Source organism: Diabrotica virgifera, chromosome 1 (genome assembly GCF_917563875.1).
Source record: "Diabrotica virgifera virgifera chromosome 1, PGI_DIABVI_V3a".
Taxonomy (NCBI): domain Eukaryota; kingdom Metazoa; phylum Arthropoda; class Insecta; order Coleoptera; family Chrysomelidae; genus Diabrotica; species Diabrotica virgifera.
The window spans coordinates 257,096,236-257,110,290 of record NC_065443.1 but is presented as its reverse complement, the minus strand read 5'-3'; the positions used below and the strand labels follow the sequence as shown (position 1 = coordinate 257,110,290).

The 14,055-nt window shown below is 35.2% G+C and overlaps 1 protein-coding gene across 1 annotated transcript; it reads right to left on the bottom strand.

The window, feature by feature from the left end:
- Window positions 1-2,399: 2,399 nt before the first annotated feature.
- LOC126893336 (uncharacterized) lies at window positions 2,400-3,182 on the bottom strand. The gene has a single exon (XM_050663400.1). The coding sequence runs from the start codon at window positions 3,180-3,182 to the stop codon at window positions 2,400-2,402; it is 783 nt and encodes a 260-aa protein (XP_050519357.1).
- Window positions 3,183-14,055: the final 10,873 nt, after the last annotated feature.

The following is a 14,055-nucleotide window of genomic DNA, read 5'->3' as shown; positions in this document are numbered from 1 at the left end:
TAGCAATCTATTGAGCTGGCGAAATAAGTGGCTCTCAAATTGCCTACCTCGATCCGTTGTTATGGTTGCTGGCACACCAAACCGAGATATCCATCCCTCAAGGAGCTTCTGCGCAACAACTTCGGCTGTAATTTCCGAGATAGGTATGGCCTCGGGCCATCTTGTGAAACGATCGATGATTGTGAGCAGGTATCGAAAGTTCTGATTTGTTGGAAGTGGGCCCACAATGTCGACATGTATGTGTGCGAATCGATCGTCTGGCATTCCTATAGGTGTCACAGGTGTAACAGTGTGACGTCCAATTTTGGCACGTTGACATTGGATGCACTCTCGTGACCACTGCTTGACTTGGCGATTCATGTTATGCCACACAAAGCGTTCGGCAATCATTCGTAATGTAGCAGCATGTCCTGGGTGGGACTGCGTGTGGAACTTCAGGAAAACGTCTCTCTGGAACACAGCTGGCACATAAACTCGTATACGACCATCTTGGACTGAACAATAAATAGGTCGTTGGCTATCTGGTAGAACTATTCGCTGAAGTTGTAAGGAGCTAGCAGGATCGTTCAGAGTTTGTTGGAGAGTCTCATCTGTAGTCTGAGCTTCGGATAGCCGGTTATAGTCAATCGTAATGGGTGTTGTGACAGCGTCTACTTCGGGTCGTGAGAGACAATCGGCAACGATATTGGCTGCACCCTGAATATGTCGAATGTCGGTCGAGAATTGTCCAATAAATTCTAGTTGGCGTATCTGTCGTGGGGACTGCCGCTCATGTCGCTGTTGGAAGGCAAACGTTAAAGGCTTGTGGTCAGTATAAATGGTAAACGGCATGCCCTCAAGAAAATGGCGGAAGTGATGTATGCCACTGAATATGGCCAGCAGCTCTCGGTCATAAGTGCTATAGTTTCGCTCCGTCTTAGAAAGCTTTCTAGAGAAGAAAGCGATGGGTTGTAGATGTTCACCTATAAGCTGTTGCAAAACACCGCCGATGGCAACATCTGAGGCATCAACTGACATGTTCAATTGGGCATTCGGTGCTGGGAAAACCAATTCAGTCGACGCGGCCAAGAGTTCTTTGACTTTGGAGAAAGCTGCTGCAGCTGCTGGTGTTAATGTCAGTTCTTGCTTTTTTTTCTTTTGCTGAGACAGTAAGTCGGTTAATGGCATTAGTTCATTCGCAGCATTTGGTAACCAACGTCTGTAGAAATTGAGCATACCCATAAACCTTCGTAGCTGTCGATAGGTCGTAGGTTGTGGAAAGTTACGAATTGCGCCTACTTTAGCCGGCAATGGACGAACGCCAGTTGGGGAGACCGTGGCACCCAGGAAGTTTACTTCACTTTCACGGAATTTTGATTTATCCTTATTGATTTGAAGTCCATTTGCTTCCAGAATCCGAAGTACTGATGCCAGGTGTTTCTCATGCTCGGTATCAGTCTCCGAGGCAACCAAAATATCGTCGATGTATACATACACATATGGGCATTCTCTAAAAAGGTGATCGAGGTACCTCTGGAACGTCTGGGCAGCATTTCGCAAACCGAACGGCATTCGGAGAAACTCGTAAAGTCCAAAGGGGGTTATTACAGCCGTCTTTTGTACATCCATCGGGTGGACTGGAATTTGGTAAAAAGCACGTACCAAATCAATACAAGAGAAAATTCTCTTTCCATGTAGCTGGTTAGCAAAATCCTGGATGTGCGGTATTGGGTAGCGATCTGGTTTGGTCATGGCATTTAGACGGCGAAAATCTCCACAGGCTCGCCATCGTCCATTGGACTTCTTAACCAAGTGAAGCGGACTAGCCCAAGATGACTTTGATGGTCGGATAATGCCTGCCTGCATCAGCTCATTGAATTCTGCTCGTGCAGCTTGAAAACGATCTGGTGGAAGTCTTCGTGGTTTAGAAAATACTGGTGTACCTCGAGTCTCAATATAGTGCTGGACCCTTTCAGTATCCTCTGGTATAGTGGCTGCCGGACGATCGTAAGGATGGGCAGTGGATAGGCCTACTTCTGGTACTTTAACACGACGAGACACACAGGTAATACTGCTTGACATATTTGAGCTTACTAGTCGTTGGTTTCTCATGTCAACACTAATGCCATAATGTGTAAGAAAATCGGCTCCTAGTATGGGTGTGGTGACATCTGCGACTACAAAAGTCCATGTTACAGGTTGGTCTAGTCCAAGGTTTAATGAAAGTTGTCTCTGCCCATACGTTTGGATGCACGATCCGGTGGCAGAATATAGGCATACAGTGCTGGGCCGAGTCGCAGTGCAGATTTTACGTGGAAGCACACTCAGGTCTGCCCCTGTATCAATAAGGAACTGAAGTTGGAGAACACTATCGGTAATGAAGAGGCGGCGTGGTATGTGAGGGGCTGCAGTTGCCGCCATTACTGCGCCCTTTCGTCGTTTTTTGTAAAACTGCAGGGTGGTCTACATTTCTTTGCTTGTGCACCAAATCTTCGATGGTAGTAACACTGCTCGTCAGATGATGACTTGGCACTCTTGACCATTTGAATCTGTTGCCGTTCTTCAGCTACAGCTAATCTGTTGGATAAAGCGCTCACTTGGTCATTCAATGCAGCCACTGCTTTGTCTAAGATAGGGCTTTCGGTAACAGCCATGACTGGAAAATTGGAACATCGGAGGTACTTATCGGCTTTCTTAGCAAGCTCTTCTAGATCTCCATCAAGAACAGATATAACACTTCGAACCGAAGGTGGTAGGCGGTCCAACAAAAAATTTTTTAGAACTTGTGTACTAATGCTATCCGTGGCCAGAGCTTGCATTCTGTGGAGTAGTTGAGTGGGTTTTAAGTCACCCAGAGTGAGCTCCATTAATCTGTGGATCCTTTCATCTGAGCTAATGCCATACCTTTCGAGAAGGCGAGCTTTCAGTTGTGTATAGGCATTGCCAGCAGTTGGATTCTTTACAATATCCGCCACTTCTATTAGTATGTCACTGTTTAAACTAGCAACAGTATGATCGAATTTGCAGTTGTCAGATGTTATTTTGGCTTGTCGGAACTGCGCCTCCAGCCGAAGAAACCATAGTTCTGGTTCATTGCGCCAAAACTCTGGAGCTTTTATGCCTACCCGTGCAATTATTGGGTGATCATTGCCTTCGTATGGTGTAGCATTATCGTTTGGCATTGTTTGGTCGTTATCTGTCATAATGTCGTCTTTAAATCCTTGTACTTACAGTCTTTTTCTCGGGGTCACCAATGTGGCCGGTTTGCGGGCTGCAAAGTAGTCGGGGCACACTTTAAACTATTTTATTTGTTTATTTACAACAAACTACATACTAAAACAAGTAAGAAAAATTATGACAGTTGTATTCTCAGTTTCTAAAATCTTCTGACAGACGTCCGTCAATCCGTCTCCTCTTCTTTCCCCAGCCGGTCAACACATATGTGGTCGTAGGCTAACTGTCAATCTGCCACAGGTACATTGTGTTGCTTTTTTTTATTTTGTTTTTTTTTAATTATTTTACTGTGTTTTTTTAATATATATTTTAATTTGTGCTAAACACTTATTTTTTTTACTTCCTTTTTTTATTTTTATTTTCTTTTTTTATTTTTGTTTATTTTTTTTTTATTTTTTTTTTATTTTTTTTGTTATTATTTTACTATGTGTTTTTTATATATATTTATATATTGTTATATTCCTAATTGACATAAGAAATAAAAGTTTATAATTATAAATTAAAGTCAAATTAAACTAAAGGTTTTCATTTTTCTCGACCACGGGCATGTAAATTTGGAACACCCTGTATAAAACAAATTATGTATAGATAGCTTTTAAGAGAGTGATTCGGAGAAGTGTTTACGAACCGCGGGAACAATACGACTCAAGTAAACAATTAGAGTGATGTGTACAAAGAAAGCGTTCGCGGAAGGATTTGTCATTAACCACCGCTAACTAATACTCTAGTGAATAAGATAATAGGTCATTAAATTTGTAAATGTTGTATTAATGTAGAAAGTAAAATTGAAATGGGGAATATTATTTTTTCTTGAAATCCATTAAGATATTTAGAAAAAGGAAAGTTGTGTTGATAAATACGGATAATTGAAAGTTGCTTGGGATAGGTTGATTTTTGAATGCTGGAAGGGGTAATTTGGAAGCAGGAGAATGGATGAGAGAGGTGTGGCGGAAGGTTTTTGGCGATCGAAAGGCGAAGGCCGGTTTTCGAGAAGAGTGGAAAAAAAAGGTGAAACGCCGGTATAGTTAGTTTGTTTTTGAAAATTAAAAAGTAAGATATAGTGGAACGAGTGTTAGGCCGAGTCGAGATAGTATATAACTCCTTGAGTCTAAAGTATCCCAGTTTTGTTGAAGTGTTTGAAAAAGGTAGAACACGGAATCAGGAGACGGCAGGAACGAGGGCTGTACGAGGCGTAGTTTTCAAAGGAGCAGATGCAGTACTGGAAGCTGGTACGAGTCGTTTGATCGCAACCCAAGATAGGAGGAAACGTGTTTTGTGTGAAGACATTGTCAAATCATCAGTAAAGGTCAGTCTATTTTGTTATGACATGAATGTATGGTTTATGTATTAAATACCACATTGAAAATTGAAGCACACAATCATTATTAAAAATTTTTCATCAAACCTAAATCAATTTGTCACTGATAAATCATAATAGTTCATTTTAAATAAAATAACTTTGGAGACAAAAAGAAATAAGATTCCCATGTTTATAAATGTTGTATTAAATAAAGATAGAAGGATAAGATATAAGAAATATTAAGCATTGAGTGCCATTTAGATAAAATAAACGATTTTATAATTTCTAATTGAAATTCATATGTGTGTATTATTTTACTCTCTTTTATCTATCCCGATTAGGAATCCACTGAGAAATATTTTGAAGCCACGAAAGTAAGTAATTGATATTATAATTTAGCCCTGAGATTGACACTATATTGGTATTTGATCTGTTTGATTAATGAGATAATTATTAATTAATTAATTAAAATAAATTACATCTGAGAACAGCATCAGATTTCAAAAAAAAAAACACAACAACATGTCGCCCAAAGTGGAAAGCATTGAAAAGTATTTCTAGTGGCAAATTTGAAGGAATAGAAAGAGAAAAGCCGGTGGTTGGAAATTTATATGCCCGTGGTAAAAAGTGAGATATTTACATTTGATGACATAAAATTTTAGATATCTTTAGGTACAAATTTGACATAATTTATTGATATTTACATTTGATATATTTATTGACAATTTATTAAATTTGGGTGAGAAAAATTCGTCTTGGTAACATACTATTCAAATTTCATATTTGGCGGGGATAGTACTTCTTGAAAACAAATGTCTGTGACAAGAAGCAAAAGCAAAGACAACAAAAAACAAGAAGAACATTCAGATCAAGAGGAAAATTTAGACCAAGAAGATATTTTAGACACAACAATCATGGAAACAGAAAAAAAAGAACTATCAGAATTAGAAAAGATATTACAACTTATGCAACTCCAGTCACAAAAAATGGATGAAGCAAAACGAACAATGGACAAGAATCAGGAAGAAACAAAACAAAAAATGGATGAATCACAACAAAAATTGGATAAAAAAATGGATGAAGCAAAACGAACAATGGACAAGAATCAGGAAGAAACAAAACGAAAAATGGATGAATCACAACAAAAATTGGATCAAAAAATGGATAAAATGCAAGAAAATCAGGAGGAAACAGAACAAGCAATAGAAAAAAACAACCAGAAAATGGAGGAACGTATAGGAAAATATGAAAAGGAAATGAAAGCATGTTTGACAACAATGAAAAACGAGATGAAAGAACAAGAAATGAAAATTCAAAATAAAATGAAGGAGTTAACGAATTGCCAGAAAAAGGAAATAGAAAATTTGGAAAACAAGTTGGAAAACGCTATTCAAGCAGACATAGAAGAAGTGGAAAGAAAGATCAAAGAAAACGAAAGAAAAATTGCGGAAATCAGTACTCAACAAAATGTCGGAGAAAGAAAAGAAATGGTTACACATAGCACAGATGACGTGAAAATACGGTTTGGCGGGGATGTAGGAGGATTACACCCAGTGCCGTTCATAAATAGCCTAAAAAAGAAAGTACAACATATCAGAAATTTCGAAACAGCGAAAGAAACAATCAGAAACCATCTGAAGTATGAGGCATGGTTTGATTGCAAAGAAGAAGAATTTGACAGTTGGCAACAATTTGAACAAAAATTTTTGAATTATTTCTGGGGAAAAGTCCAACAATTGGAAATTAACAAGGAATTGCAAAATGGGAAATACAATGAGAGGATGGGTATCTCAGAAAGGACATAAATATGCATTACAAATTTACTATAATGCAAAACATTTACAATATAATTATTCATCAGAACAATTAGTCGAACTAATTGCAAGACATTTCGAAGAAACGCTGGAAGACCATATCACATTGCAAAACTACAAAGACATAGATAGTTTATGCCAATTCCTACAAATAAGAGAATCACGTCTAAGAGAAAGAAAATCAAGAAGGTCGCGACAAGATTACAGGCCCCGAGAAACACAGGATTACAGAGACAGAAATCAAAATAGGAGGGACTATACAAGACGAGATTTTAATCCCAGAAGGGAAAACGAAAATAGAGACAAAGGAAGAGGAAATTATGAACAAAGAAATAGGCAATGGAATGAAGACAGAAATCGAGAATACCAGAATAGAAACACCACACGCTCAAATCAAGACAACAAAAGCAATGGTAGACAAAATGAACAGGGATATCGAGAAAAACGAAACAGATCCGACAGACCAAGAGATAATAGAAGAGAGGTAAATAATACCCAGACAGAAGGATATGACGAAGAGAGACATTATGACGAAAATATAAACAACGAGGAGCAATCGGCGTTTTTTCACGAAGGCGCTCACTAAAAACAAAAAACCAAACAGGAATCTTTTGTCAACCCAAGGATTTTATTAAATTGGCAGGAAACAACGAAAAGAAAAATGGAGTTAATTTAAAATTTGTGGATGGATTTATCAACGAGAAACCAATTAAAATTATCATAGACACTGGATCTGAAATAACACTGGTCAATAGAAAACTAATAGAAGAAGTTAACTTAACAAATTTAATTTACAAAATACCTAGGGTAAATTTAGTGGGCGCAAACAAACGGACATTGGCAACTATAAATGAAGGCATACGAGTAATGGTACGATTAGGTAAAAATAAGTATGCACTACAATGTGTAATTATGCCAAACATGTCACATGACATGATAGTAGGAGTTGACGAATTGGCAGAAAAACATGTAATGATAGATTTTAAAAATAATACGATGAAACTATCAGAAGAAAAAGAAGAAGAACAGGACAAGGAACATGAGAAACGAAATACGGACGAATCAGGTAAAGAACAAACAGTGGAAATGAATTTGGCAATGAAGCAAGGACAAAGAAGAAAAAGGAAAAAAGGTCAGAAAAAGATAAAGGAAGTTAAAACCTGGGATTCCTCAAAAGAAGAGACGAGCTCAGGAGAAGAAGAAATAAAAGTATTAACAACAAAAGAAAATAAAACCTGGGATTCTTCAAAAGAAGAGATGAGCTCAGGAGAAGAAGAAATAAAGCTAACAAATGAAAGCGAAAAGGATATGATTGAAACAGTGGCATTTGAAGAGGAGATATATGAAAACGAGGATGCAGAATGCACGGTAAACGTATGTGAAGAATCTGAGGAAAAAGACAGAAAATTGATATGGGAAAAAGGGAAAGACAACATAATAGCCGACGCTCTAACACGGGATGAGGACACTGAAAAAAAGGAAAAAATTACTCTACAGGTGGGACTAATTAGAGTAATACAAGAAGAAGGGGTATAAGACATAGACTAAAGCAAGGTAATATACGGGGAGTTGGTTTTGCCTCGAGAAAATTTAATTAAAGATGCAGATAAATTTTATCGAATACAAAGGCGGGGATTTGTTATATTCCTAATTGATATAAGAAATAAAAGTTTATAATTATAAATTAAAGTCAAATTAAAATAAAGGTTTTCATTTTTCTCGACCACGGGCATGTAAATTTGGAACACCCTGTATAAAACAAATTATGTATAGATAGCTTTTAAGAGAGTGATTCGGAGAAGTGTTTACGAACCGCGGGAACAATACGAATCAAGTAAACAATTAGAGTGATGTGTACAAAGAAAGCGTTCGCGGAAGGATTTGTCATTAACCACCGCTAACTAATACTCTAGTGAATAAGATAATAGGTCATTAAATTTGTAAATGTTGTATTAATGTAGAAAGTAAAATGAAATGGGGAATATTATTTTTTCTTGAAATCCATTAAGATATTTAGAAAAAGGAAAGTTGTGTTGATAAATACGGATAATTGAAAGTTGCTTGGGATAGGTTGATTTTTGAATGCTGGAAGGGGTAATTTGGAAGCAGGAGAATGGATGAGAGAGGTGTGGCGGAAGGTTTTTGGCGATCGAAAGGCGAAGGCCGGTTTTCGAGAAGAGTGGAAAAAAAGGTGAAACGCCGGTATAGTTAGTTTGTTTTTGAAAATTAAAAAGTAAGATATAGTGGAACGAGTGTTAGGCCGAGTCGAGATAGTATATAACTCCTTGAGTCTAAAGTAAACCGGTTTTGTTGAAGTGTTTGAAAAAGGTAGAACACGGAATCAGGAGACGGCAGGAACGAGGGCTGTACGAGGCGTAGTTTTCAAAGGAGCAGAGGCATTACTGGAAGCTGGTACGAGTCGTTTGATCGCAACCCAAGATAGGAGGAAACGTGTTTTGTGTGAAGACATTGTCAAATCATCAGTAAAGGTCAGTCTATTTTGTTATGACATGAATGTATGGTTTATGTATTAAATACCACATTGAAAATTGAAGCACACAATCATTATTAAAAATTTTTCATCAAACCTAAATCAATTTGTCACTGATAAATCATAATAGTTCATTTTAAATAAAATAACTTTGGAGACAAAAAGAAATAAGATTCCCATGTTTATAAATGTTGTATTAAATAAAGATAGAAGGATAAGATATAAGAAATATTAAGCATTGAGTGCCATTTAGATAAAATAAACGATTTTATAATTTCTAATTGAAATTCATATGTGTGTATTATTTTACTCTCTTTTATCTATCCCGATTAGGAATCCACTGAGAAATATTTTGAAGCCACGAAAGTAAGAAATTGATATTATAATTTAGCCCTGAGATTGACACTATATTGGTATTTGATCTGTTTGATTAATGAGATAATTATTAATTAATTAATTAAAATAAATTACATCTGAGAACAGCATCAGATTTCAAAAATAAGATCACAACAATATATATATATATATATATATATAACAGGTATATAATATTTGCTGAACAGTTAGGAAACAAGGCTGAATATATATATATATATATATATATATATATATATATATATATATATTTTAATTTTTTCAAACCACATTAACAAAATATGCCTAGTTAGTAGGTATATATTACATTTACAACTTGTATTTACATAATTTAACATGTTTATAAATGAGATGAAGAATTTCCATATCATTTGTAAATATTAAAGTATTAAGATTTATTGGGAAAAAACATTTTAAATTTTTTAATTCCTTATAAAGGTCGTTTATATTATTTATTTGTAAATGACATTCTAATTTGACATGTGTTAGATCTCCGTTTTTGCCACAAGTACAATTAGGAGTATCTGACAAGCCGATTCTATGCATGTAAGATGGCGTAAGAGCATGATTGGCTCTCAGCCGATTAATGGTCTTTATAAAATGTCTATTATATTCTGTGTAAAACCATCTTCCTGAGAATATTCTAGGGTTACAATGAGCAAAATTTGAGCCAGTATTACATTCTCTGTAATACATTTGCCAATTATTAAGTTTTTGTCTGCTAAAAGTATCGATATCTGAAGCTGGAATTAAATTTTTGTTTATTTTTTCTCCGATCATATAAGCTGATTTAGCAGAATTGTCAACTATTTCATTGCCTTTTATTCCAGAATGGCCCTTAATCCAAGTAATTGTTACATTTACTCCCAATTGTATAGTTTCAAACAGAGTTTTAAGAATATTCAAGTCAATGTGGTTTATATGTTTGACTGTTTGAATGTTACTCAATATGTCCACCACGCTTTTACTGTCAGTAAATATAACATAATTACTAGTTGGATTCAGTAGTACATACTGAACAGCAAACATTACTGCTATCATTTCTGCTGTGTATATTGAGCATTCATTAGGTAGGCTATATTGATGATGGTCATTTTTATTTTCGTGGAACACTGCACAGCCCATTCCATTTGCGTCTTTTGACCCATCGGTAAATATGTACTGAAAATTTGATAATTTCTCTTTAATAAGTATATCAAACATATTTGGGGGTAAATGAAGTTTAAATAACATGTTTTAACCTTGTTAGAAAATAATGTTTTTGTCATTTCATTGTAGTAAGGCGGAATTTGGCTTTTATAGATAACGTCACTACTTTACCGTACTTAGATAACTTTTTACCAAAGGTATAGATTTTTTAGTACTCCAGTACCTATGAGTGAGGTCTAAAACTGATAGCTCATGTAGATCTTGAAGGTATTTACATTTTTTGGACAGAATTCGAGTTGTAAATGTATCACTGAGAAATTGCAGGCGTAAATGCAATGGAGGTTCCACTGCTTCATTTTCCATTATTTGGACTGGAGTGGATTTTAAATAACCTAGGCATAATCTCAAACATTTATTTTTTTGAATTTCAAGTTTATTTAGAAGTGTATTGGTCGCTGATCCAAATAAATGACAGCTATAATCGAAAATGGGCCTGATCATGTTACGGTAAAACATCAAAGCGATATTTGGGTCTGCTCCCCAATTTGTTTTACAGAAAGCTCTTAAAATATTTATTGAGTTTTCTGATTTTTTAACAATATGATGAATGTGATCTTTCCATGACAATTTCCTGTCTAGATAGGTACCAAGATACTTAACACAGCTTTTAATAGGAAAATTATATTTTCCAATATTTAGATTGCCTTGTGGAACTCTATGCTTTTTTGTAAAGTAACACACCTCAGTTTTTGTGTCAGAAATTGATAATCCTACTTCTTCATAGCATTGATTTACGATTTCTAATGCGACTTTTAAATTATCCTCACATCTACTTAACAATTTTCCTTCTGTATATAAAACAACATCATCAGCATATTGAAGAATTTTTGTATGGTTAGGTATACTAACTTCAAGATCTATATTGTACAAGATGTATAAAATCGGGCTTAAAATACTCCCCTGTGGAAATTAAATATTAGTTAGTCGAGGATATGAAAATTCATCATTATTAATTTTTAAATAAGTTAATCTGTTGGAATATAAAGATTTTAAAAAGACAGCAAATGAACTAGGAATTCCAATATACAACATTTTTTTGTAAAGAATGTCTAAATTAACATTATCAAAAGCAGCGGAAATGTCAAGGAACGCAGCTGCTGTAGACTTATTTCTTGTAAAGTTAAGCTGAATTGACGTAACTAGAGCTGCAGTTGCATCTTGAGTGGACCTAGACTTGCGAAAACCATACTGGGATCTTGGAAGTATACCATCGTGTTCTAACCAATGTTCAAATCTATTTTTAATTATTCTTTCGAATGTTTTTAAAAGACATGAAGACAAGGAGATAGGTCGGTAAGAACTTGGATCACGGTCTGGTTTTCCAGGTTTTTTAATAGGAATTATCAGGTATTCTTTTCAACTATTTGGTACTGGAATCTTATTTGTCCAAATATTATTGAAAATGTTTGGTAGTGAAATTTTATGTTCAATCGGTAAGTTGTACAACAGCGAATATGACACATTGTCTATACCTGGAGAAGTATTATTTCTTTGTTCAAGGGCTCGATGCAATTCCCATAGATGAAAATTTTCGTCAAAATTGTGGTTTTGTCTGGATACTGTTTGAAAATGATCTTATAGGGTGTCGTCATTTGGAACCCATGCCGGAGCAAGTTTTCTGTGGAAATCTTGCAACCATGTATCTTCTGGATCAATAGGTACTCTGTTGGCTTGTTTGCGGTTTTTAAAACAATTAACTTTTCGCCAGACATCTTTTAATGGTGTTCTTGAGTTTAGGCTTTCGCAAAAATCAATCCAATTCTTCTTTTTTTTCTGTTTGAAGATTTTCTTTGCAACAGCGTCAAGTCGTTTATACTCTATCAGATTTTGGAGCGTTGGATTCTGTTTATAATTAATGAACGCATGTTTTCTACTTTCAGCTGCTCGTTGACAATGATTATTCCACCATGGTTTCGGAATATGGCTTCTGTTTTTTTCGTTAATGGAGGAATATTTTGGAATAGCGATGTTGGCTGCCTGGCTTATATTTGTTAACAATTCTTCGTACATTGATGGAACTTCCATTGTTTCCAAAGTACTGGCATAAGTCGCCCAATTGGCTCTGCTTAGGTTTCATATTCTATGTTTTCTACTGGATGTGGCTTCTGTTGCGGAGAAACTTTGTGATGAAATAATGATTGGCACATGATCAGATCCATGAGGTTCTTGTAGAGTATTCCAATGGAAATAAGAGGCAATATCTCGGGAACAAATGGTTAAGTCTACAGCAGAAGGTTTTTTCGAAATAGCGAGAGTGGGAGACCCATCGTTTAAATATTCTAAATTACAATATTCTATAGCATCCAGAAGATCTTTACCTAATCTATCATCAACTTCACAGCCCCACGCCAAATTGTGTGCGTTAAAATCGCCTCCTATTATAAATGGTTTTGATATATTTTCTAAAAAATGTATCCATTGTTGAATTGAAACTTTATTATGGGGTTCATTATATAGAGAAATTATATGATAAGGTTTTCTGACAGGTGAAATTTTAATTGAAATACATTTATATGTAAACGAATACGTATTTGGAAAAATTATTTCTTCACATTTTATGTTAGCTTTCAAAAGGATGGCACATCCACCGTATCCATCAGGGCGATCAGCTCGAAAACAATTAAATTCTTTAAAATTATAATATTTTCCCGGTTTGAACCAGGATTCGGATAATAGAGCTATACTGATGTCGTTCTGATGAAGTAAATATTCTAAATTCTGTTTATTAGCAACTGCCGAACGACAGTTCCATTGTAATATGTTTATTTTAGTTAGGCCTGCGATTTGATGTTAGATTTTGGTTAAAATGGTTACTAATTAACTGAATTACATCAGATTTTGAAATATTAAAATTATTATTTTGTTTAATTGAATTAACAATTGTAAGAACTGATTCTAAAATGACATTTATTACAGAAGAATCTAACTCTTCTGACTGTGAATCTGCAACGTTTAAGTTTTGTTGGTAGAATTGACTTTTAACTATTCCCTCAGAATGTTTTGGAATGGAAACTACAGATATTATTTCTTTTCTGGCTATATCAGTTGGGTCTGGATTATTTGGCTTCTGCCTTTTATTTGGCCTACTGGTGTTGGTGTGGGGATTAAATATAAATTTAGCAAAGTTATTTCCTTGGGCAGAACAAGAAGGTTGTGAATTTTGTGAAAAATTTGTATCATTGTTTGTTACATTGGTTCTAACAATACTAGCATAAGAATTCTTTGGTATATTTTTATTTGCATCGTAAAAATTAACGTTTGTTAAACCTATCGTCTCTTTTATTAACTTTTGTCGTGTGAATTCTGGACACGCGCTTAAATTCGTAGTCAAGTGATTCCCCTTACAGCTGAAACATACTTGTGTGAACTCAACTTTAGTACAATTCTTAGAATTATGAGGTTCTTGGCATCTGTTACATCTTGGCTGACTCCTACTCTAATTTCCTAGGTGCCCGTACCTAAGACAGTCGAAACATAACAGAACTTTTTGCTTATACACTTCAATTTCTTTAATAACCTTTTTTATGACTACATATTTAGGTAAAGTTTGCGATTTAAAGGTCACAATACAAGATTTAGTAGGGACGTATTCGACAAATTTTTTCCTCATTAAATTTTTTTTCTAATTTACGCGTAATTCTTTTAACGTTTGC